General features: G+C 40.2%; 1 protein-coding gene across 1 annotated transcript in view; it reads left to right on the forward strand.

Moving 5' to 3' along the window:
* DARS2 (aspartyl-tRNA synthetase 2, mitochondrial) overlaps positions 1-25317 on the forward strand; it is a 346110-nt gene that overhangs the window by 142472 nt on the left and 178321 nt on the right. Inside the window, exons 8-10 of the mRNA XM_053693260.1 lie at positions 15636-15682; positions 20122-20228; positions 21784-21853. Of these exons, the coding sequence (XP_053549235.1) occupies positions 15636-15682; positions 20122-20228; positions 21784-21853 (224 nt within the window). The remainder of the gene's footprint in view (positions 1-15635; positions 15683-20121; positions 20229-21783; positions 21854-25317) is intronic.

The raw sequence follows: 25317 nt of genomic DNA on the forward strand, positions 1-25317 counted from the left end.
ATGTGGCGTCATTTTTGGCGCCAAAAAGCATTTAGGCACCAAATAATGTGGGCGTCTTATTTGGCGCTAAAAAAATATGGGCGTCGCTTTTGTCTCCACATTATTTCAGTCTCATTTTTTCTTTGCTTCTGGTTACTAGAAGCTTGTTTATTGGCATTTTTTCCCATTCCTGAAACTGTCATTTAAGGAATTTGATCAATTTTGCTTTATATGTTGTTTTTTCTCTTACATATTGCAAGATGTCTCACGTTGCATCTGAGTCAGAAGATACTTCAGGAAAATCGCTGTCTAGTGCTGGAACTACCAAAGCTAAGTGTATCTGCTGTAAACTTTTGGTAGCTATTCCTCCGGCTGTTGTTTGTACTAATTGTCATGACAAACTTGTTAATGCAGATAATATTTCCTTTAGTAATGTACCATTGCCTGTTGCAGTTCCTTCAACATCTAAGGTGCAGAATGTTCCTGATAACATAAGAGATTTTGTTTCTGAATCCATCAAGAAGGCTATGTCTGTTATTTCTCCTTCTAGTAAACATAAAAAATCTTTTAAAACTTCTCTCTCTACAGATGAATTTTTAAATGAACATCATCATTCTGATTCTGATGACTCTTCTGGTTCAGAGGATTCTGTCTCAGAGATTGATGCTGATAAATCTTCATATTTATTTAAAATGGAATTTATTCGTCCTTTACTTAAGGATTCTGGTCCTCTTGATACTAATTCTAAACGTTTAGATAAGGTATTTAAATCTCCTGTGGTTATTCCAGAAGATTTTCCTGTTCCTAATGCTATTTCTGAAGTAATTTCCAGAGAATGGGATAAATTGGGTAATTCATTTACTCTTTCTAAACGTTTTAAGCAATTATATCCTGTGCCGTCTGACAGATTAGAATTTTGGGACAAAATCCCTAAAGTTGATGGGGCTATTTCTACCCTTGCTAAACGTACTACTATTCCTACGTCAGATGGTACTTCGTTTAAGGATCCTTTAGATAGGAAAATTGAATCCTTTCTAAGAAAAGCTTTTCTGTGTTCAGGTAATCTTCTTAGACCTGCTATATCATTAGCTGATGTTGCTGCAGCTTCAACTTTTTGGTTGGAGACTTTAGCGCAACAAGTAACAGATCATGATTCTCATAATATTATTATTCTTCTTCAGCATGCTAATAATTTTATCTGTGATGCCATTTTTGATATTATCAGAGTTGATGTCAGGTTTATGTCTCTAGCTATTTTAGCTAGAAGAGCTTTATGGCTTAAAACTTGGAATGCTGGGGGCGTGTCCTGACCGCGGCCATGATCAGCAGCAACTTTGTGAAGCTCTTCAAGAGAATATAACTACGTATTACATATCTCCTTCATAACTTAGAATTTGGTTATGTAAGTCCACAATCTGACATGGGAGAAAACACAGAGATTAATAATACCCTTATATTTCTGATCCTACCTGCTAGATTCAATCTGATTTGATTCAGAAAACAGGCCGCAGCACTTTTACACACTTGTATCTCCCCCTCGGATACCCAGATTTTCAGAGTAGCGCAGTATTTATCTGCCACACTTTATTTCACTAACAGGAATCTCACATAACATTATTAACATGGAGGACATGTTACGAGTCAAATTAGAGGCTTTAGGGCATTTGATAGATCATAGATTTGCTGAGCTTAACGACATATGCAGAGAAGCCATGAGCTCACAGAGCACACTTCCGGAAGTTTCTGGGGAGCCTGAAGCAATTACAAGCATAGTCTGGCCTTTGAGATCTTTGGACTGGACATCAAAAATAACCCAGTGTGAGACACTAAACAATATGGATCAAAAGTACAGCCAATCCGGGGTTCAGAGCACGGAGCTGCCTATACAATTACCACCTGCGATATGGGACATACAGTGTGCACCATTACCCTCGGATCCGTTGGAGCGGGATGCGGCCGGTCCCCCCGGTGGTGAGGAGGGGTTTAAGACCATTCAGGCAGTAGGTTTGTCAGAGTACAACAAGCACTTGCAGTCTGTTGGAGACCCGGATTATGACTCGCAACGAAGCAGCAGCAACACGGAGTCGTCAGCAAGAGAACTGTGTTAGACCAGGTTTATCATTTCTCCAGTCCTACAGTACCAGACAGACAGTTCTATTGCAAATCAAATTGGGAATAATCTATATTTTAAACGCCACACAAGAGTAGGAGTGGGCTAATTCTGGACAATGTGAAGCGGAGGCCATGTTCTCCCGTTACTACATCAGGATATTTGACTCTTGTGAAAATATAATGATACTTGTTGTATAAGATTTTTTACCTACACATACAGCCACACTACCTTTTTAGTGCTTTTACATAACACTATGTCTGGTGCTTACGTTATACAAGTTTTGGGTAACTATTAATGTTGGTCTCTTGAATTATTCAAATAGCTAAGCCACTTATTATCCTTTATGTAACCTTATATATAATGTTCACAGGTTGCTAGTAAGGGGTTGCATAGCATATGGAAGTGGGTTTGTCTTCAATGATATAAACAGGTTTTACTTAGCATATTGAACATGATCTTTTATATAGAAGGGTGATTGCTGAGTCAGATTGCATTTTCTGGCTTCTGGGAGGGGGGGCTCTGCTCCTCAGACTTAAGAATTAGGTAGCCTATATTTAATGTATATTAAACCTCTATAGTCGTTATATTTGTTTTATATATTGCTAACGATGAATAGTCAGCTAGACACTGGGTAGTTATCAGATAGTTTAGAAAGAGAAGATGTATTATAATATTTCAGACCTGCCCAGTTTATATAACATATTTAATTTTGGGATACTAAAATAATCCTGTGTTTGTGTGACAGTTCCCTAACACACCCACATAAGGCGAAGCATCACAAATAGTTAGCGTTAATATAGTGCTGGTAACGGGCACTGCTCTACACGAGACTAGGTTTGTTATAAACGTGGCAGACTCCTCTTAGCATCCTGAAAGGGTCTATATACAGATCATTGAGTTCATAGAGACAGACTGCAGTTACTTGTCTCTGGGGACAATTAATAGATTAACCTCTCTCGAGGTATGATATTTTGCTATGGGGATACTAGTCTTGCCTGCTTTTATTTTACCCAGGTTGGAGCTTGCTTGTTTTCACACTTGTCCTAGACAGGGTAGCCTATATGTTCATTTTAAATTTACCAAACATGGGATTTCTAACCAAGCAGAGATACATTGAGTTAAATTCCCTATATCACCCGTGCACTATAGTAGTTCCTCTTCACAACTATGAAAAAGAAGGTTCCTGAGTCTTTTCGTTTGTCTTTTTTTTCCCTTTTATTATATGTTATGTCATCAGTTAATTTTAATAATTTTCAAACTTTGTTTGGGTCCAAGAGAGACCTTGAACGTTAGTTGAGACCCTCCCCAAGTTAAAGTGTTATCTTCAGGGTACAAGAGTGACCCGGCTTAGGTTGGGAGGTGTTACATTACAATATAGTCTTATTTCTGCGCTAAACATTTACCTCTCATCACTAATTGTAATTGTATGGTATTATTCTAAATATTCTTCTTGTAAGTATCGTTCTATTAGGCAGTTATACTACATTAAGAGGTATTATAGTAATCTCAAATCATAAAATAAAATGTAGGGTATAATGAAAATAGCTGGAATAGTCAATATGTATGACAGAATTGAATATGGGATATGTTATTTTACAACCCTTAGTAGTTTTATCCATGAGTTTAGACATGTGAGTTATGAGGGGGCTTATGTATTGTTATTTTCCCTCTACTATCCAATACATAGACAGATTATGTTGATAATATGATTTACATGTTGTTATTGTATGCATATTGTATCATCAAATACCTTAATAAAAAACTTTGATTTAAAAAAAAAAAAAAAAAAAACTTGGAATGCTGATATGGCTTCTAAATCAACTCTTCTTTCCATTTCTTTCCAGGGTAACAAATTATTTGGTTCTCAGTTGGATTCTATTATCTCAACTGTTACTGGTGGGAAAGGAACTTTTTTACCACAGGATAAAAAATCTAAGGGTAAAAACAGGGCTAATAATCGTTTTCGTTCCTTTCGTTTCAACAAAGAACAAAAGCCTGATCCTTCATCCTCAGGAGCAGTTTCAGTTTGGAAACCATCTCCAGTCTGGAATAAATCCAAGCCTTCTAGAAAGGCAAAGCCTGCTTCTAAGTCCACATGAAGGTGCGGCCCTCATTCCAGCTCAGCTAGGGGGCAGGTTACGTTTTTTTCAAAGAAATTTGGATCAAATCTGTTCACAATCTTTGGATTCAGAACATTGTTTCAGAAGGGTACAGAATTGGTTTCAAGATGAGACCTCCTGCAAAGAGATTTTTTCTTTCCCGTGTCCCAGTAAATCCAGTGAAAGCTCAAGCATTTCTGAATTGTGTTTCAGATCTAGAGTTGGCTGGAGTAATTATGCCAGTTCCAGTTCTGGAACAGGGGATGGGGTTTTATTCAAATCTCTTCATTGTACCAAAGAAGGAGAATTCCTTCAGACCAGTTCTGGATCTAAAAATATTGAATCGTTATGTAAGGATACCAACGTTCAAAATGGTAACTGTAAGGACTATCTTGCCTTTTGTTCAGCAAGGGCATTATATGTCCACAATAGATTTACAGGATGCATATCTGCATATTCCGATTCATCCAGATCATTATCAGTTCCTGAGATTCTCTTTTCTGGACAAGCATTACCAGTTTGTGGCTCTGCCGTTTGGCCTAGCTACAGCTCCAAGAATTTTTACAAAGGTTCTCGGTGCCCTTCTGTCTGTAATCAGAGAACAGGGTATTGTGGTATTTCCTTATTTGGACGATATCTTGGTACTTGCTCAGTCTTTACATTTAGCAGAATCTCATACGAATCGACTTGTGTTGTTTCTTCAAGATCATGGTTGGAGGATCAATTCACCAAAAAGTTCATTGATTCCTCAGAAATGGGTAACCTTTCTGGGTATCCAGATAGATTCAGTGTCCATGACTCTGTCTTTAACAGACAAGAGACGTCTAAAATTGATTTCAGCTTGTCAAAACCTTCAGTCACAATCATTCCCTTCGGTAGCCTTATGCATGGAAATTCTAGGTCTTATGACTGCTGCATCGGATGCGATCCCCTTTGCTCGTTTTCACATGCGACCTCTTCAGCTCTGTATGCTGAATCAATGGTGCAAGGATTACACAAAGATATCTCAATTAATATCTTTAAAACCGATTGTTCGACACTCTCTAACGTGGTGGACAGATCACCATCGTTTAATTCAGGGGGCTTCTTTTGTGCTTCCGACCTGGACTGTAATTTCAACAGATGCAAGTCTCACAGGTTGGGGAGCTGTGTGGGGATCTCTGACAGCACAAGGAGTTTGGGAATCTCAGGAGGTGAGATTACGATCAATATTTTGGAACTCCGTGCAATTTTCAGAGCTCTTCAGTTTTGGCCTCTTCTGAAGAGAGAATCGTTCATTTGCTTTCAGACAGACAATGTCACAACTGTGGCATACATCAATCATCAAGGAGGGACTCACAGTCCTCTGGCTATGAAAGAAGTATCTCGAATTTTGGTTTGGGCGGAATCCAGCTCCTGTCTAATCTCTGCGGTTCATATCCCAGGTATAGACAATTGGGAAGCGGATTATCTCAGTCGCCAAACGTTGCATCCGGGCGAATGGTCTCTTCACCCAGAGATATTTCTTCAGATTGTTCAAATGTGGGAACTTCCAGAAATAGATCTGATGGCGTCTCATCTAAACAAGAAACTTCCCAGGTATCTGTCCAGATCCCGGGATCCTCAGGCGGAGGCAGTGGATGCATTATCACTTCCTTGGAAGTATCATCCTGCCTATATCTTTCCGCCTCTAGTTCTTCTTCCAAGAGTAATCTCCAAGATTCTGAAGGAATGCTCATTTGTTCTGCTGGTAGCTCCGGCATGGCCTCACAGGTTTTGGTATGCGGATCTTGTCCGGATGGCCTCTTGCCAACCGTGGACTCTTCCGTTAAGACCAGACCTTCTGTCTCAAGGTCCTTTTTTCCATCAGGATCTCAAATCCTTAAATTTAAAGGTATGGAGATTGAACGCTTGATTCTTGGTCAAAGAGGTTTCTCTGACTCTGTGATTAATACTATGTTACAGGCTCGTAAATCTGTATCTAGAGAGATATATTATAGAGTCTGGAAGACTTATATTTCTTGGTGTCTTTCTCATCATTTTTCTTGGCATTCTTTTAGAATACCGAGAATATTACAGTTTCTTCAGGATGGTTTAGATAAGGGTTTGTCCGCAAGTTCCTTGAAAGGACAAATCTCTGCTCTTTCTGTTCTTTTTCACAGAAAGATTGCTATTCTTCCTGATATTCATTGTTTTGTACAAGCTTTGGTTCGTATAAAACCTGTCATTAAGTCAATTTCTCCTCCTTGGAGTTTGAATTTGGTTCTGGGGGCTCTTCAAGCTCCTCCATTTGAACCTATGCATTCATTGGACATTAAATTACTTTCTTGGAAAGTGTTGTTCCTTTTGGCCATCTCTTCTGCCAGAAGAGTTTCTGAATTATCTGCTCTTTCTTGTGAGTCTCCTTTTCTGATTTTTCATCAGGATAAGGCGGTGTTGCGAACTTCTTTTGAATTTTTACCTAAAGTTGTGAATTCCAACAACATTAGTAGAGAAATTGTGGTTCCTTCATTATGTCCTAATCCTAAGAATTCTAAGGAGAAATCGTTGTATTCTTTGGATGTTGTTAGAGCTTTGAAATATTATGTTGAAGCTACTAAATCTTTCTGAAAGACTTCTAGTCTATTTGTTATCTTTTCCGGTTCTAGAAAAGGCCAGAAAGCTTCTGCCATTTCTTTGGCATCTTGGTTGAAATCTTTAATTCATCTTGCCTATGTTGAGTCGGGTAAAACTCCGCCTCAGAGGATTACAGCTCATTCTACTAGGTCAGTTTCTACTTCCTGGGCGTTTAGGAATGAAGCTTCGGTTGATCAGATTTGCGAAGCAGCAACTTGGTCCTCTTTGCATACTTTTACTAAATTCTACCATTTTGATGTATTTTCTTCTTCTGAAGCAGTTTTTGGTAGAAAAGTACTTCAGGCAGCGGTTTCAGTTTGAATCTTCTGCTTATGTTTTTCATTAAACTTTATTTTGGGTGTGGATTATTTTCAGCAGGAATTGGCTGTCTTTGTTTTATCCCTCCCTCTCTAGTGACTCTAGTGTGGAAAGATCCACATCTTGGGTAATCATTATCCCATACGTCACTAGCTCATGGACTCTTGCTAATTACATGAAAGAAAACATAATTTATGTAAGAACTTACCTGATAAATTCATTTCTTTCATATTAGCAAGAGTCCATGAGGCCCGCCCTTTTTTTGTGGTGGTTTTGATTTTGTATAAAGCACAATTATTCCAATTCCTTATTTTATATGCTTTCGCACTTTTTTATCACCCCACTTCTTGGCTATTCGTTAAACTGAATTGTGGGTGTGGTGAGGGGTGTATTTATGGGCATTTTGAGGTTTGGGAAACTTTGCCCCTCCTGGTAGGAATGTATATCCCATACGTCACTAGCTCATGGACTCTTGCTAATATGAAAGAAATGAATTTATCAGGTAAGTTCTTACATAAATTATGTTTTTCTCGAGTTTACAAAACAGGCCGTTCTCACGTAGTCTCTGAGGAACCCGTGCAACATCAGAACGATGAGCCTCAAGTATGGGTGAGTGTATGAGGATGTCGTCTAAGTACACCACAACACACTGTTGCAACATATCTCGTAGGACATCATTAATAAATTCCTGAAAAACAGCAGGAGCATTACATAGGCTAAAGGGCATTACAAGATACTCATAATGCCGCTCCTGGTGTTAAATGCTGTTTTCCATTTGTGGCACTCCTTAATCCTAACGAGATTGTACGCTCCTCTCAAATCAAGTTTAGTAAAGACCGTAGCTCCCTTGAGGCGGTCAAAGAGTTCTGTAATATACGGAATAGGGTAAGCATTCTTAATGGTAAGACGATTAAGACCCCTATAATTGATACATGGTCTTAACTCGCCACCCTTTTTCTTCACAAAGAAGAAGCCAGCCCCTGCAGGAGAGCAGGATTTACGGATGATCCCCCGCGACAGAGCATCGGCAACATACTCCTCCATAGCACAATTCTCTGCAACAGACAGAGGGTACACCCGGCCCCGAGGAGGAATGGCTCCGTGTTGCAGGTCTATGGCACAATCGTAAGACCTGTGAGGAGGCAACGTACCGGCACGCAGCTTGTCAAACATGTCTAGGAACTCTCTGTACTCCTCTGGCAATTGAGATACCGAAGAAGTGCACAAGACTTTAACTGGTTTCCGAAGACAAGTGGAAATACATTGCAGAGACCACGACAAAATTTCGGACCTGCGCCAGTCGAGACTGGGATTGTGCTTTTGGAGTCAGGGATAACCCAGAACAACAGGAAAATGCGGAGAGTTTATCACCTGGAACTGGAGGGTTTCAAAATGGAGAGCCCCAACAGCCATGGACAATGGAGCAGTTTCGTGAGTAACGAGTGCGGGCTGAAGGGGCCTACCATCAATGGCCTCAATAGCAAGCAGAACGGATCGAGGCAAAATGGGAATGGAGTGCTTTGATACAAAAGCACTGTCAATGAAATAGCCCGCAGCACCGGAGTCAACAAGAGCCTGGGTGACTATGGAGGAGTCCACCCAGGATAGGACAACTGTGACCAAAGGTTTCTCCTTAAGCGGTTCCGGGGACGGGGATAAACCACCCAAAGTCTGCTCCCGACAGGACGTTAGGTGTGAGCGTTTCCCGGCCGTGTAGGACAAGACTTCAAAAGGTGGCCCTGTAACCCACAATAGAGGCAGAGCCCCTCCCTCCTCCTAAAGGCCCTCTCCGCCGCGGAGAGACGCGTGAATCCCAGCTGCATCGGCTCAGCAGTACCTGGTGACTCGGGACCAGGAGGCATGGGAGGAGAGGGAGGCATGGGTGGGAACGAACACGTAGGAGACAACGGAACAGGAGACTTCCGCAAGCACTCCTTGAAAGAGGGCCTCTCTCTGAGTCGGATGTCAATTAGGATCAAAAAAGACACCAATGCCTTGAGATCCTCTGGTAAATCTCTGACAGCAACTTCGTCTTTAATCGCATCAGAGAGCCCATGAAAGAAGGGGGCAACAAGGGCTTCATTGTTCCAACCTTCCTCTGTGGCAAGCGTACGGAACTCAATAGCATACTGAGCAACAGATCTTGTACCTTGCTGAATGGACATGAGTCGTTTGGCAGCAGAGTAGGAGCGAGCCGGAACATCAAATACCCTTCGAATGGAGGCCACAAATTCAGGGTAATTTGAAATCACAGGTTTATTAGTCTCTCACAAGGGATTAGCCCAGGCAAGAGCTGTGTCAGAGAGTAACGAGATGAGAAATCCCACCTTAGCTCTGTCAGAGGGAAACGCCTGAGGTAACATCTCAAAGTAAATGCCGACCTGGTTCAAAAACCCTCTACACTGAATAGGATCGGCTCCATATCGCTGAGGTAGAGGTGCAGAACCGGACATGCTCCTGGTAGGCATAGGTGCAGCAGCGGAAACAGGAGCAGCCATAACTTGCGGGACACTTTGGTCCAAATGTGCAGTGCGAGTCAGCAGGGTTTGCAGGGCTAGTGCAAATTGATCCAAGCGGTGATCCTGTACATCCATCCTGGAAATTATGGCAGGTAATGGCGGATTATTAGCACCATCAGGATTAATGGCCTTTGCGTAATGTCAGGGTGCCAGGAATCAGACTGAGACGAGAAGTGCAAAAATAATCACACCTTTATTAATAGCAAAAAATAATAAAAAGTAAAAATAACAAGCCAGGAATCAAAACCAGAGCTGGTAGCCAGACGAGCCGAGTCAGGAGCCAAAGCGAATAGTCAGACGATCCGGAATCAGGAACAAGGAAAACAGCAGTGTCAGGAACAAGCCAGGGATCAGTAACCAGGAAGGACGTCAGGCAGCCAGGTAAAACACAGGAACTCTCGCAAACAGGTCTGAGACAACGCAAAGGCAAAGCATAGTGAACAGAGGTCCTTTAAATAATAAGTGATAACATCACAATTCTGAGACTGCATCCTGTCTCACATGAATGATGCACATCAGTCTTGCCATAAAAGGACATGCAGGAATTGAGCAGCATCCCCCACAATGCACCATAGTCAGGAAGAGAGGTGAGTAAAATGGCTGCCAGCAGCACATGGCAAACACAACAGGGAAAAAACCCTGACACTCTCTCTCCATTTCTCCTTTTTCCTATCTCCCTGTTTCTCTCTCTCTCTCTCTCTCTCTCTCTCTCTCTCTCCTTTTTCCTATCTCTCTCTCTCTCTCCTTTTTCCTATCTCTCTCCTTTTTCCTATCTCTCTCTCTCTCTCTCCTTTTTCCTATCTCTCTCTCTCTCTCTCTCCTTTTTTCCTATCTCTCTCTCTCTTTTTATCTCTCTCTCTCCTTTTTCCTATCTCTCTCTCTCTCTCTCTCTCTCTCTCTCTCTCCTTTTTCCTATCTCTCTCTCTCCTTTTTCCTATCTCTCTCTCTCTCTCCTTTTTCCTATCTCTCTCTCTCTTTCTCTCTCTCCTTTTTTCTATCTCTCTCTCTCCTTTTTCCTATCTCTCTCCCTCTCTCCTTTTTCCTATCTCCCTGTTTTCTTTCTCTCTCATTCCCTCTTCTTTCTCTCTCCCTTTCACTCTCTCTCTGTCCCCCTCTCTCCTTCCCTCTCTCTCAGTCATCCCCACTTTTCCTATCCCCCTGTTTTCTTTCTCTCTCTCTCTCTCTCTCTCTCTCTCTCTCTCTCTCTCTCTCTCACCCGTTCCCTCTCTCTCTCTCTCTCTCTCTCTCTCCCTTTTCCTTCTCCCCATTCCCTTTCTCTCCCCATTTCTCTCTCTCTCTTCTAACCATTTTCTCTCTCTTATCCCTCCTTTCCCTCTCTCTTTCTCAATCTCTCTCTCCCCTATTCCCTTTCTCCCCCTTTCCCTCTCTCTATCTCTCTGCCTCCCCTTTTTACTCTCGCTTTCTTATCCCCCTGTTTTCCTCACTCTCTTTCTCATCCCCCCTTTTTCTCTATCTCACTCTTTCCCCCTTCTCCCTCTCCCTCCCCCACCTTTACCCCCTCTCTCTCTCCCCCCTTTACCCCCCTCTCTCTCTCCCAACCATTTTCTCTCTCTCATCCCCCTTTTCCTCTCTCTCTCCCCTATTCTCTCTCTCTATCTCTCTCCCTCCCCTTTTTTTCTCTATCTCTCTCTTTCTCTCCCCTTTTTCCTCTCTCTCTCCCCCTTTTCCTCTTTCTTCCCCTTTCCCTATCTCTCTCTCTTCCCCTTCTCTCTCTCTCCCCCCCCCCCCTTCCGTCTATTTCTCTGTTGGCACTTTGAGATAAATAAGTTGCTTTTGTGATGCAGTTTGGGCACTCAGGCTCAAAAAGGTTCACCATCACTTCCCATGCCCTTTCATGGTTATATAATATTCCTTCAGATAATATTTGTAGATATCCACTGACTAACTTTTACTCGCCACTGTTAAAATTGCATTCGCCAATGGCGAGTGGAAATTTTGAGCCCTGTGTGTATGTACAGTATATATGTATGTATGTGTGTGTGTATATATATATATATATATATTTTTTTTTTTTTTTTTGGGACAACATTATATTAAAGGGACAGTCTAGGCCAAAATAAACTTTCATGATTCAGATAGGGCATGTAATTTTAAACAATTTTCCAATTTACTTTTATCACCAATTTTGCTTTGTTCTCTTGGTATTCTTAGTTGAAAGCTTAACCTAGGAGGTTCATATGCTAATTTCTTAGACCTTGAAGCCCACCTCTTTCAGATTGCATTTTAACAGTTTTTCACCACTAGAGGGTGTTAGTTCACATATTTCATATAGATAACACTGTGCTCGTGCACGTGACGTAATCTGGGAGAAGGCACTGATTGGCTAGACTGCAAGTCTGTCAAAAGAACTGAAAAAAGGGGCAGTTTGCAGAGGCTTAGATACAAGATAATCACAGAGGTTAAAAGTATATTATTATAACTGTGTTGGTTATGCAAAACTGGGGAATGGGTAATAATGGGATTATCTATCTTTTAAAACAATACAAATTCTGGTGTAGACTGTCCCTTTAAGAAATGGTATCTCAGTGTCAGGGTCGGCTCCAAGGGGGGGCATTGGGGGGCAGTGCCCACCCAAATAGAATGCTGTGCCCCCTCCAAAAATATTGATATGATCATATGCTTTAAAAATAATAAATAAAATAATGATTTGTTATGTAATGCTGCATGCTGGGGTCGGAGTTAGCTGCCAAACTGTGAGGTTGCATCACGCATCTGCAAGGAGCTCTGTGTCTTAACCTCTTATTTGGAATTGGAAGTTAATTAGAGACTTTTTGGACTTGTCTTTAACCCTATTAATTTTACCTAGCTATTGTGAGTTACTTATTTTCTTAAACAATGGACCATGATAAGAATATGATTGTATCATATAAATATAAGTCTATAAATGGCTACCGGCTTCTATCGACACCTCAAAAGTGCACTGTGATCTTAGGCCGGACTTAGGATCACAGTGCACTTTTGAGGCGTTGCTAGAAGCCGGTAGCCATTTATAGACTTATATTTATATGATACAATCATATTCTTATAGGTTCATAGTACATAGGTTGTATTAACCCCTTAACGACCGAGGACGTGCAGGGTACGTCCTCAAAAAAAAGGCAGTTAATGCCTGAGAACGTACCCTGCACGTCCTCGGTGTGGAAAGCAGCTGGAAGCGATCCTGCTCGCTTCCAGCTGCTTTCCGGTTATTGCAGTGATGCCTCGATATGGAGGCATCCTGCAATAACATTTTTAAGCCATCCGGTGCAGAGAGAGCCACTCTGTGGCCCTCTCTGCACCGGAGATCGGTGGCTTACAGTGCGTTGGTGGGTGGGAGCCGAACCGGGAGGCGGGTGGCGGCCATCGATGGCCCTCGTGATGTGGAGGGGGGCGGGATCGTGGGCGGGGATGCCAGACGCGCGCACTGACGCGCGCACGTGCACGGTAGGGTGGGGGCGGGCGCGTGCACGGGGAGGGAGCGGGTGGGAACCGCTACACACAGAAAAAAAAGTTTAGGAAAATAAAAAAAAAACGGTTAAAAAAATGTACAAAATCAGATAAAAAACGCATCAGTTAGGTGGTGGGGGTTGGTCTGTGGGGGGCTACACTACAGAAAAACCGGGGAAAAAAATAAAAAAACCCATATTTTCTTGCACACTGGGTACTGGCAGACAGCTGCCAGTACCAAAGATGGCCCCCAATAAGGCAGAGGGGAGGGTTAGAGAGCAGTTTTGGGGGGGATCAGGGAGGTTGGGGGCTAAGGGGGGGATCCTACACAGTAGCATATGTAAATATGCTAAAACATTTTTTTATTATTTTTAAAAACCCTTTTATTTTAGTACTGGCAGACTTTCTGCCAGTACTTAAGATGGCGGGGACAATTGTGGGGTGGGGGAGGGAAGGGAGCTGTTTGGGAGGGATCAGGGGGTGGGATGTGTCAGGTGGGAGGCTGATCTCTACACTAAAGCTAAAATTAACCCTGCAAGCTTCCTACAAACTCCCTAATTAACCCCTTCACTGCTAGCCATAATACACGTGTGAGGCGCAGCAGCATTTAGCGGCCTTCTAATTACCAGAAAGCAACGCCAAAGTCATATATGTCTGCTATTTCTGAACAAAGGGGATCCCAGAGAAGCATTTACAACCATTTGTGCCATAATTGCACAAGCTGTTTGTAAATGATTTCAGTAAGAAACCTAAAATTGTGAAAAATTTAAAGTTTTTTTTAATTTGATCGCATTTGGCGGTGAAATGGTGGCATGAAATATACCAAAATGGGCCTAGATCAATACTTGGGGTCGTCTACTACACTACACTAAAGCTAAAATTAACCCTACAAGCTCCCTAAAAGCTCCCTAATTAACCCCTTAACTGCTGGGCATAATACACGTGTGGTGCGCAGTGGCATTTAGCGGCCTTCTAATTACCAAAAAGCAATGCCAAAGCCATATATGTCTGCTATTTCTGAACAAAGGGGATCCCAGAGAAGCATTTACAACCATTTATGCCATAATTGCACAAGCTGTTTGTAAATAATTTCAGTGAGAAACCGAAAGTTTGTGAAAAAATTTGTGAAAAAGTGAACAATTTTTTGTATTTGATCGCATTTGGCGGTGAAATGGTGGTATGAAATATACCAAAATTGGCCTAGATCAATACTTTGGTATGTCTACTAAAAAAAAATATATACATGTCATGGGATATTCAGGGATTCCTGAAAGATATTAGTGTTCTAATGTAACTAGCGCTAATTTTGAAAAAAAATGGTTTGGAAATAGCAAAGTGCTACTTGTATTTATTGCCCTATAACTTACAAAAAAAGCAAAGAACATGTAAACATTGGGTATTTCTAAACTCAGGACAAAATTTAGAAACTATTTAGCATGGGTGTTTTTTAGTGGTTGTAGATGTGTAACAGATTTTGGGGGTCAAAGTTAGAAAAAGTGTGTTTTTTTCCATTTTTCCTCATATTTTATCATTTTTTTTATAGTAAATTATAAGATATGATGAAAATAATGGTATCTTTAGAAAGTCCATTTAATGGCGAGAAAAACGGTATATAATATGTGTGGGTACAGTAAATGAGTAAGAGGAAAATTACAGCTAAACGCAAACACCGCAAAAATGTAAAAATAGCCTTGGTCCCAAACGGACAGAAAATGGAAAAGTGCTGTGGTCATTAAGGGGTTAAGTAGCCTGATATCTGTTAGTTATTGCGAAACAGGTATAGCTAAATCTAATCTACAAAATGACCAGTACCTGAAAACCCAGTATCCTCACTGCTATTGCAAACAAAGGGGTTTATTGCATTGGGGGGTTTGGGGTGCATGGCTGTTTAGGGGACATGATTGAGATTTGAGAATAAGTTTAAGGGTTTTGGATCATGGTGATCAAGGGGTGAATTGTTTTTAAGGAGCTATTGCACTGGGGGTCTCAAGTTTAATGGCTCTGTTTTAGTGCACTACATAGGATTTAGACTTCATTCTTTTACCTAGTGATTTAGCACATATTCTCCAAACGTTAATAGTGGGGGATAAGCCAGCCAGAAGCTACACTTTCCTGCAGAATATGTAGGTCTGCTCTTATTTCAACTCCCATACATGCTTTGTAAATGCGTGCCCCCTCGTGAAAAAAAATGCCCCCCCCATTTCATTTGTTTTGGAGCCGACCCTGCTCAGTGTATGTATCATTGACTGTCATAAAATGTGCTTATTGTTTCATTTTCTTTGTTGTTTTGTTAACAAAAGTGGGAAGAATAATTAATATTTTGAACTGAAGTTTTTTAAATTAAATTTTTGATGTTAAATTGATACCCTAATAAAAGTATGATAATAATAAAAAAAAACATCTTCAGGTGTAACATCCCTGTTTTTAGCATAATATCTCTCTCTCATTCTTACTATTGTTTTTTGGAAATAAAATATATACTGTACAATTCTTTATAGCCCTAATAATCAGTGATCACATTAATCATTGGGAGTTAAAAAAAAAGATATCATCTATTTGTTTTAGGTTTTGTGGATGTGGAAACACCAACCTTATTCAAGAGAACTCCAGGGGTATGTATACATATGGAACATTTCCTTTATTCATCCATTAATGAACATGTAAAACATTTGGCTAAGATTGAGATGTTTTAGTAGTAAAAATTGACAGTCTCTTCAAACGTTCTAAATATAAAAAAAATCAGTTTCACTTGTAGGTAGTTTTGTTCAAGATACGCCTTTTTTTTACCGAAACAAGTTGCCTGAGTGCATATGATGCGGCAGTTAGAGAAGTCAAAGCAGATAGAGAGCCAATTCATGCCTTTCATGATTCAGATAGAGCATGTACTTTTAAACAACTTTCTAATTTACTTCTATTATCAAATTGTCTTTGTTCTCTTGGCATCTTTTGTTGAAAAGCAGGGACATAAGCTCAGGGGCGTGCACCTGTCAGGAACACTATATGGCAGCAGTTTTGCAAGAATGTTATCCATTTGCAAGAGCACTAGATGGCAGCACTATTTCCTGCCATCTAGTGCTCCAGACTCCTACCTAAGTATCTCTTCAACAATGAAAATTATGAGAACAAAGCTAATTTGATAATAGAAGTCAATTGGACAGTTTTTTTTTAAATTGTATGCTTGCTCTGAATCACAAAATATTTTTTCTGGTTTCTTATCCTTTTAAAGGGACACTAAACCCATTTTTTTTTTCTTTCATGATTCAGATACAGCATGCAATTGTAAGCAGCTTTCTAATTTACTCCTATTATCAATTTTTCTTCGTTCTCTTGCTATCTTTATTTGAAAAATAAGGCATCTAAGCTAAGGAGCCAGTCAATTTTTGGTTTAGACCCTTGACAGCCCTTGTTTATTGGTGCTGTCCAATCAGCAAGGACAACCAAGGTTGTGAACCAAAAATGGGCTTCTAAACTTACATTCTTGCTTTTCAAATAAACGGCTAGATTACGAGTTTTGCGGTAAGCTAAAAAGCAGCATTAACAGGTGCTAACGCTGCTTTTTTACTACCGCTGCTATTACGAGTTTTGAAGGTTTAAGGTCACCGCACACTTTTTTGGCCTTACCGCAAAACGACTTGCGTAAACTTCGTAAAGTCTTTTTTCTATGGGACTTCCATAGCGCTGGTATTACGAGTCTGTCCTGGGAGGCCAAAAAGTGAGCGGTACACCCTACCCTGTCAAGATTCCTAACACATTTTAAAGTCAGTAGTTATGAGTTTTATGGTACAACGCCGTAACATAAAACTCATAACTAAAGTGCTAAAAAGTACACTAACACCCATAAACTACCTATTAACCCCTAAACCGAGGCCCTCCCGCATCGCAAACACTAAAATAAAATTTTTAACCCCTAATCTGCCGCTCCAGACACCGCCGCCACCTACATGATATTTCTGAAACCCTAATCTGCTGCCCCCAACATCGCCAACACCTACATTATATTTATTAACCCCTAATCTGCCGCCCCCAATGTCATCGCAACCTACTTACACTTATTACCCCCAAATCTGACGCCCCCAACATCGCAGACACTATAATAAACATATTAATCCCTAAACTGCCGCACTCCCGCCTCGCAAACACTAGTTAAATATTATTAACCCCTAATCTGCCGCCCCTAACATCACCGCCACCTACCTACACTTATTAACCCCTAATCTGCCGCCCCCAACGTCGCCGCCGCTGCTATACTAAATTTATTAACCCCTAAACCTAAGTCTAACCCTAACACCCCCTTACTTAAATATAGTTACAAAAAATCTAAATAAATATTAATATCATTACCTAAATAATTCCTATTTAAAACTAAATACTTACCTATAAAATAAACCCTAAGCTAGCTACAATATAACTAATTAGCTAAAGTGCAAAAAAAATAATACTAAATTACAGAAAAAAACTAATTACAGATATTTAAACTAATTACACCTAATCTAATAGCCCTATCAAGGATTTTTTCTACCTTAATTCCGATTGGCTGATAGAATTCTATCAGCCAATTGGAATCTAAGGGACGCCATCTTGGATGACGTCACTTAAAGGTACCTTCATTCAGTAAGAAGTCTCCGGATGAAGAGGATCCTCCGCGTCGGTTGTCTTGAAGATGGAGCCGCTCCGCGTCGGATGGATGACGATAGAAGATGCCGTCTGGATAAAGACTTCTGCCCGTCTGGAGGAACACTTCGCCCGGCTTGGATGAAGACTTCTCCCGGCTTTGTTGAGGACTTCGGCCCGGTTGGATGAAGACTTCTGCCGCTTGGAGGCGGCAGATTAGGGGTTAATAAATATAATGTAGGTGGCGGCGATGTTGGGGGCAGCAGATTAGGGGTTAATAAATATAATGTAGGTGGTGGCGATGTCCGGAGCGGCAGATTAGGGGTTAATAAGAATAATGTAGGTGTCCGCGATGTCGGGGGCAGCAGATTAGTGGTTAATAAGTGTAAGATTAGGGGTGTTTAGACTCGGGGTTCATGTTAGGTATAAACATAAAATGTCTTTCCCCATAGGAATCAATGGGGCTGCGTTACTGAGTTTTACGCTGCTTTTTTGCAGGTGTTAGACTTTTTTTCAGCTGTCTCTCCCCGTTGATTCCTATGGGGAAATCGTGCACGAGCACGTTACACCAGCTCACCGCTGACTTAAACAGCGCTGGTATTGAAGTGAAATTTGGAGCAAAATTTTGCTCTACGCTCACTTTTTGTCTTTTAAAGCCGGGTTTGTAAAAACCGGTAATACCAGCGCTGCATGTAAGTGAGCGGTGAGAAAAAACTGCTCGTTAGCACCGCACCCCTCATAACGCAAAACTTGTAATGAGGCGATAGATAGCAAGAGAATGAAGAAAAATTGATAATAGGAGTAAATTAGAAAGTTGCTTAAAATTGCATGCTCTATCTAAATCATTGCAGAAAAAAATTGGGTTCAGTGTCCCTTTAAGTTTGCATCCTTTCTAGAATATTTTTTTGTAAAAATCTTCTTATATAAATGACCAACCTCCTTATGAATTTGATTGTTATACTGTTATTAAGAAGGATGAGTGACTGGAAAGATCATTGAGGAGCAGGACTTGCTTGAAAAATAATAAAATTTGAAAGCCAAACATTGGATTGATTCTTCGTTTCAAAGTTGGTTTACATAATCCGGAGTTTGTTTAGGTTGGTATCCGAACTTGGTTTGAGGCTATTTTTGGAACTTTACTAAAGAAATTTTATAAGAAGGATCCTTCTGTTTATTATATTTATTTTGGCTGATTTCTTTATCGGCGTATTGATTCATGACGTTTTTTTGTGTGTATCCTTTCTAGAATAATCCTTATAAAGTATTATGCCCATATTTTTTCATCAATGCTGAGAGGTTGCTAGTAGTTTGTCTTTCTTTGAGGAGGACTAGCATACTAGTTCACCTTGTTGTGCTTTGGCTTATTGGAGATATACTGCAAAGCTTTCTATACATCCTTAGATTTACAAGCCCCCTTAACCAAGGATACTTCCTCTCAAGTCTCTTCTCTCTAGAATCACAATGAAACAAGGGCGCTTGTAGCTGTTTCTAAGAAATCAAACATGAAACTGATTAAAGCCATTTTATAGTGTTTAACTTTAAAGAGACAGTCTTCTTGATATCTTTAATGTTTTAAAAGATAGATAACACTTTTACAACCCATTCCCCAGCTTTGCACAACTAACATTGTTATATTACTCTACTTTATAACCTCGAAATCTCTACATGTTTTTAGGTCCCTGCAGGCTAACTCTCATATCAGTGCATTTTATTAGCTTTTCACAGCCAGACATTGCTAGTTCATGTGTGCCATATAGATAACATTGTGCTCACTCTCGGGGAGTTATGCATGAACCAGCACTAATTGGCTAAAATGCAAGTTTGTAAGAAGCACTGAGATAAGGGGGCAGTTTTCATTGAGAAACAGCAGAGTGAGGTACATCTGCTACAGTTCTGAGGGCACCAATCTCAGCTGTGGGTAAAGCAGGGTCCAGGACTGGGCTCTGCTGTTTCTCAATTGTGTAAGCAGCTCAGGTGTCTAATTTGACTGTAACCACATATAGGTGTCTAGTGTACACATTAAGTGACCATGGGGGTAAACGTAAATACAGTGCACTTTTAGGAGTTAGGCTGGGGCACTAATACTGCTTGTACTGAATTTGAAAATGAGATTCCCAGAGTCAGAACTTTTTTCACTTTTTGTGATGAGCTTTTTTAATGTTTCGCTCTGGCTGTACTGTGTTAAGGAAAACTTACACCATGCAGTCAGAGCACACTGCTTTTTAAGGAGAACAGCCTTATGTGGAGCAGTGCTGTTAAAGCGCTAACAGTTCCAGCATATGTTCCTTTCTTTTTTCAGACATGCTGCATTTTCTGCAATGACATTTAAGATCACGGCATGCTCTGCCTTCGGAATGTTATTTAGTTTAAATACTCATACAGAAAAGACAATACTTTTCCATTTCGTATCTGACAACTGCTCTCTTCTCTTTGTTTACAGGGTGCTAAGGAATTTGTGGTACCCAGCCGAGAGCCAGGCAAATTTTACTCTCTGCCTCAGAGCCCACAGCAATTTAAGCAGCTTCTTATGATTGGAGGCATAGACAGGTCAGTTTCACCAGTATGAAAAATAAGCTACTTGCTTCTACCCAGTGTGATTATACTAAACATTGTCTGCTTTAAAGGGATATGAAACCCAGACATTTTCTTTTGTGATTCAATTTAAAAAAAGTTTCGAATTTGCTTAATTTGCTTAATTCCCATGCTAGGTAGGTTGTCTGGAGCACTACATGGCTGGAAATTGTGCTGCCATATAGTGTTCTTGCAAATGGATTACATTCTTGCAAAACTGTTGCCATATAGTGCTCTAGACACGTGCCCACTGCTGAGCTTACATCCTACTTTTCAACAAACGATACCAAAAAAACAAAGACAATTTGATAATAGAAGTACAGTAAATTAGAAAGTTGTTTAACCCTTTGAGTGCTAATGACGGCTCTGAGCCGTCACAGAGTTTCTCACTCTGGTGCTAATGACGGCTCAGAGCCGTCATGAGCACTCTCCCACCTTGAGGGAGATCTGGGGGCTCCCATCCGCTCCTACCCCGGCGATCGTGCCTATAGAGTGACAGGCATCGCCGGGGCTTCACGTGATGCGCGGTGACGTCACGCGCAATTACGTGATGACGTCACCGCGCAACTTTATTTTTACTTAACAATGTTAAGTATAGGAGGAGGGGGCATGCTGCTTAGAAGCCTGTATCTCAGGCATCTAAGCAGCTACAGACCCCCAAGACCCATTGTTGGAAAGGTAATCGCCTAACCTTTCCAACAGTGGGGGGTCTGTAAAAAAAAATAAAAAAGTTAAAAAAAAATGTTTTCAAAGCTAATAATAAAAAAAAAAAATATTAGCACCCAGGTGGGAAATGGCTTAGCAGCCAAAGGGTTAAAATTGCATGATCTGTCTGAATCATGAAAGAAAATTTTTTCATCATATCCCTTTATGGGACTTGGAAGTCAAAATGTAATATTCATGTTTCATGTAGTACTAGCAATTTAGAAAAATACAAAACTTTCTAATTCACATTTATTATCAAATTTATGTCTTACTATGCTTTGTTGAAACATAGCTCCTTTCCGTAAGAGCATATTTAGGTAGGTCCATAATTGTACATGTCTTGAGCACTATATGGCAGCAGTATTTTCAGCAATGCTTGTAACAATGCTATATATTGTTGCCAACACTGTTTCCATATTGTGCTCAACACGTGCATGCTCCTGACCCTACCTAGATATGCTCTTAAGGAACAGAGTTAAGTTTCTTGAAATGTTGCAAAGACCAAAAAAGAACATTTTATTCCGAAAGTAATCAGCAGACTTTAATTTTGTCTTCCATATCCCTTTAATATAAATGTAAACTTATGATAAAAGGCCGATAAATGAAGTATTCTGCTGCATATTTGTTCAATGTAATTTATAGTAGTCGAGCAATTGCATGTAAAGTGGATATCTTATCTTATTTTTTTCTCACTGACCGTGGCATAAAAATAAATCTATGTTATCTTCGGTGTAGCATTTGATGTTAAATTTTAATATATTGTAGTGACTAATGCATTTTTTAGCTTTGCTTCTTATTTTATGAACATTGTTTTTTCCCCCCACAGATACTTTCAGGTAGCAAGATGCTATCGAGATGAAGGTTCAAAACCAGAACGACAACCAGAATTCACACAGGTACCACCATCCCTAACATTTAAGCTAAACCTATTTGTTAACCTCAGTGTTCTGAATGTCTTCTTTAGTACGTTGTGTTTTTAGCTATGTTCTACACTCACTGACTAACCTTATGGCTACAGTAACTCAGACAGTAGGTACTTGTATCTTCCCATTCGTCTGCGCCAATATCATTTTCTGTAACTTACCTTCAGGACTAGTTATTTTCAGTGTGCTTGTTTCTCATTGCTCCCGCTTCCTTACTTACTCTTACTCAGGGGGGATTTTTTATTGTTCCGTGTCTTATGATCGCATTTAAAACTACAGACGTTCGTCAACAATCCCGAGTATTTTGTCGGTATCAGCATAAATTATTTTCCCTCGGTTTATTCACAATTTACTCCTTTCTTTTTAGGTGAGCTTACGGCTTATTTGTTATACTTTATAAAAAATAAAGAAAGCGTCATAGCACTTACTTAGTCATACTTGTATAATTGACTATATAGATTAGAAAACTGAGGTAAGCCTACAGATGGATTCTTTAAACATTATACTTAAAGGAACACAAAACCCAAATTTTTTCTTTCATTATTCAGGTAGTGCATGCAATTTTAAGCAACTTTCTATTTTACTCCTATTATCCATTTTTCCTTGTTCTCTTAGTATCTATATTTGAAAAGCAGGAATTTAAAGTTTAAGGTCCGGCCCATTTTTGGTTCAGACCTCTGGGTAGCACTTGCTGATTGGTGGCTAAATGTAGCCACAAATCAGCAAGCGCTACCCAGGTGCCGAATCAAAAATGGGCCAGCTCTTAAGCTTTACATTCCTACCTTTTCAAATAAAGATAGCAAGAGAACATAATATATTGATAAAAGGAGTAAATAAGAATGTTGCTTAAAATTGCCTGCTCTACCGGAATCATGAAAGAAAATTTGTGTTTTGTGTCCATTTAACATTTACCCAAACAGCAATGCTAAAAATTGAGTAAGAACTTCAGCTTGGAGTACACAATTATGAAACAAATTAGTAATGCAGACCCACTCTGCTCAGGGTTATTGTTGCTAAACAATGAGTTTTGAGAACTTGTTTAGACTGGACTTCAATCACAGTCAGTGTTTCTCATTGCCCCACTTTGTGGGTTAACCACTCAATCTTCTGTCTCCTACCATTCTTGTGCCAATTACCTTTTAACTTAAGCAATTTACTACTTGAATCCCTAATCCTGCATTGCCACAACATTTTTATGACTATGATAGTCATCTTTTATTGAAGGCCAGGAAATGAAAACAAATGTATACTATTTCTATTATCAAATTTGTTTTGTTCTTTTAGTATGGTTTGTTTTTAGCAGTAGTCTTTGCATAATGATATATTGGTGCAAACACTGCTGCCATTGAGTGCTAAACACATGGTCACTGTCCTGGTGTACTATGAGCCTAACTATATTTACTCTTCAGAAAAACATACCAAGAGAACAAAAAAAATGATAATATAAATTGGAAACTTTCTGAGAATTGCATGCACTGTCTTAATCATGAAAGGTTTCTTAACCCCTTGCACCATTTGGGCATAAGTACTACGTCACACAGTACATCCCCAGCGTACTGTGTTGACATAGTACCTATGTCCAACACAGAGTCGCATGTTGTGATCCCCACTGTCAGCTTAGACAGCGGAGACCGCAGCTGGCGGCAGAAGGCATCTGCCTTCATATGGTAAGGAAGTACTGATTGTGCTCCCTTACCATATGAAGGCAGATCGCTGATAGTTACAGAGAGTGACAGGTGGTAGTGTAATCTCTACACTACAGTAAAAATTTACCTTACAAGCTACCTGATTCATTTCAGAAGTATGGTGTGCAGCTGCAATTAATGGCCTTTTAATTGACAAAAAATAATTGCAAAGCCATGCATGTCTGCCGTTTCTGAACAAGGGGACCCCAGACAAGCTTTTGCAACCACTTGTCTTATGACTGTAGTAGTAGTAGTTGTGTGTAAATAATTTCAGTGAGAAACCCAAAGTTTGTAAAAAAGTTAATGTGTTTTTTTTTAATATGATTGTATTTGGCGGCCAAAGAGTGGTATGAAATGGGCTTGAATAAAAAAAAAATTGAATTGATAGCAAAAATGCTAAAAATTCTCTGGTACTTTGGGTGAGTTTTTCCTTTGAAATTCCCAATAGCAAAGGTATTAACCTCATATTCTTACTGTTACAAATGGGTAATTCTTTCTAGATGGTGCCAGTTACCACTGCTTTCTCTTTTTCATATCTCTGACTTTACTCAGTCCATTCCAGATTCTAGATTCTTGCTCAGAATTGCATGACGGTTCACATTTCATGTCATGCTATATTGTTTTAGACACAATGCCAAAAAAAAACTGTAGGTAGAGAAAGTGAGCACCAGGAAAATATCTATATACAAAATTAAAACCTTTGATCCTTATTTGTAACTAAGACTCTTTTAAAATATAACAGAAAGTGATAAAATCATCTTTCTTTTACAAGATATGACGAGTCCACGGATTTCATCCTTACTTATGGGATATCGCCTCCTGGTCAGCAGAAGGCAAAGAGCTCCACAGCAGAGCTGCATAAATAGCTCCTCCCTTCCTCCCCAACCCAGTCATTCTCTTTGCCTGTGTTAGTGATAGGAAGAGGTAAAGTGAGGTGTTTAGTTTAGATTCTTCAATCAGGAGTTTTTTATTTTTAAATGGTGACAATGTGTACTGTTTTTACTATAGAGCAGCCACTGCAAGTTATAGCCTCATGGCTATGGGAACTGGTGGGGTTTTAGCCTTGCTGTGCCTCTCATTATTGTGCTGCTCTGATGTGCTAGTCTTAGAGAAATTTAACTAAGACCCCTCTATCTTCACAGGACCTCAGGAGGAAGAGTGGACCTCTTGACACTGTGAGTTTTCATGCTGTTCCTCAGCATGGAGGTAGGTGGAGTTTATTTTATTTTTGGGGCTCTGCAGCATATCCCAGATTTGACTGTGTCAGGGGTCATGTGTATTAAGGACTTCCCTGCTACAATATGTTACGCCTCATCTAGGTACTAGAGTATGAGATCTAACATACATTTATTCCCCTAACGTTCTGAGAGAGACTATGAAGTGTTGGGGTATGATGGGCTACACACTGTATAATATGTGGCTGGTTGCGGTGACAATATGGGCTTATCAGGCTGACGCTGGGGTACTTTACCGGAGGTCATGTTTGTTTTTAACTTCATAATAGGCTTCGGTAAATGGCGTTTTTTGAGGAGTTTGTGTTTACGCCCACGATGGGCGGGGCTCGATGTTCGCGTACTTCCGCGCAGTTACTTCTCCATTTGTTATGTCTGGCAGCGTTCCTCACGGCTCTTAAGTTCACTTGTTGTGAATAAAATATACAAGTGGACTTAGGAGCGCTGTACGAGGGGTGATCGGGTCGAGCACAGGGAGACAGGTAGGAGCCGCAGTGGAGCTGCGGCGAGGTGTCTGTTG

This window comes from Bombina bombina, chromosome 10 (genome assembly GCF_027579735.1).
Source record: "Bombina bombina isolate aBomBom1 chromosome 10, aBomBom1.pri, whole genome shotgun sequence".
Lineage (NCBI taxonomy): Eukaryota > Metazoa > Chordata > Amphibia > Anura > Bombinatoridae > Bombina > Bombina bombina.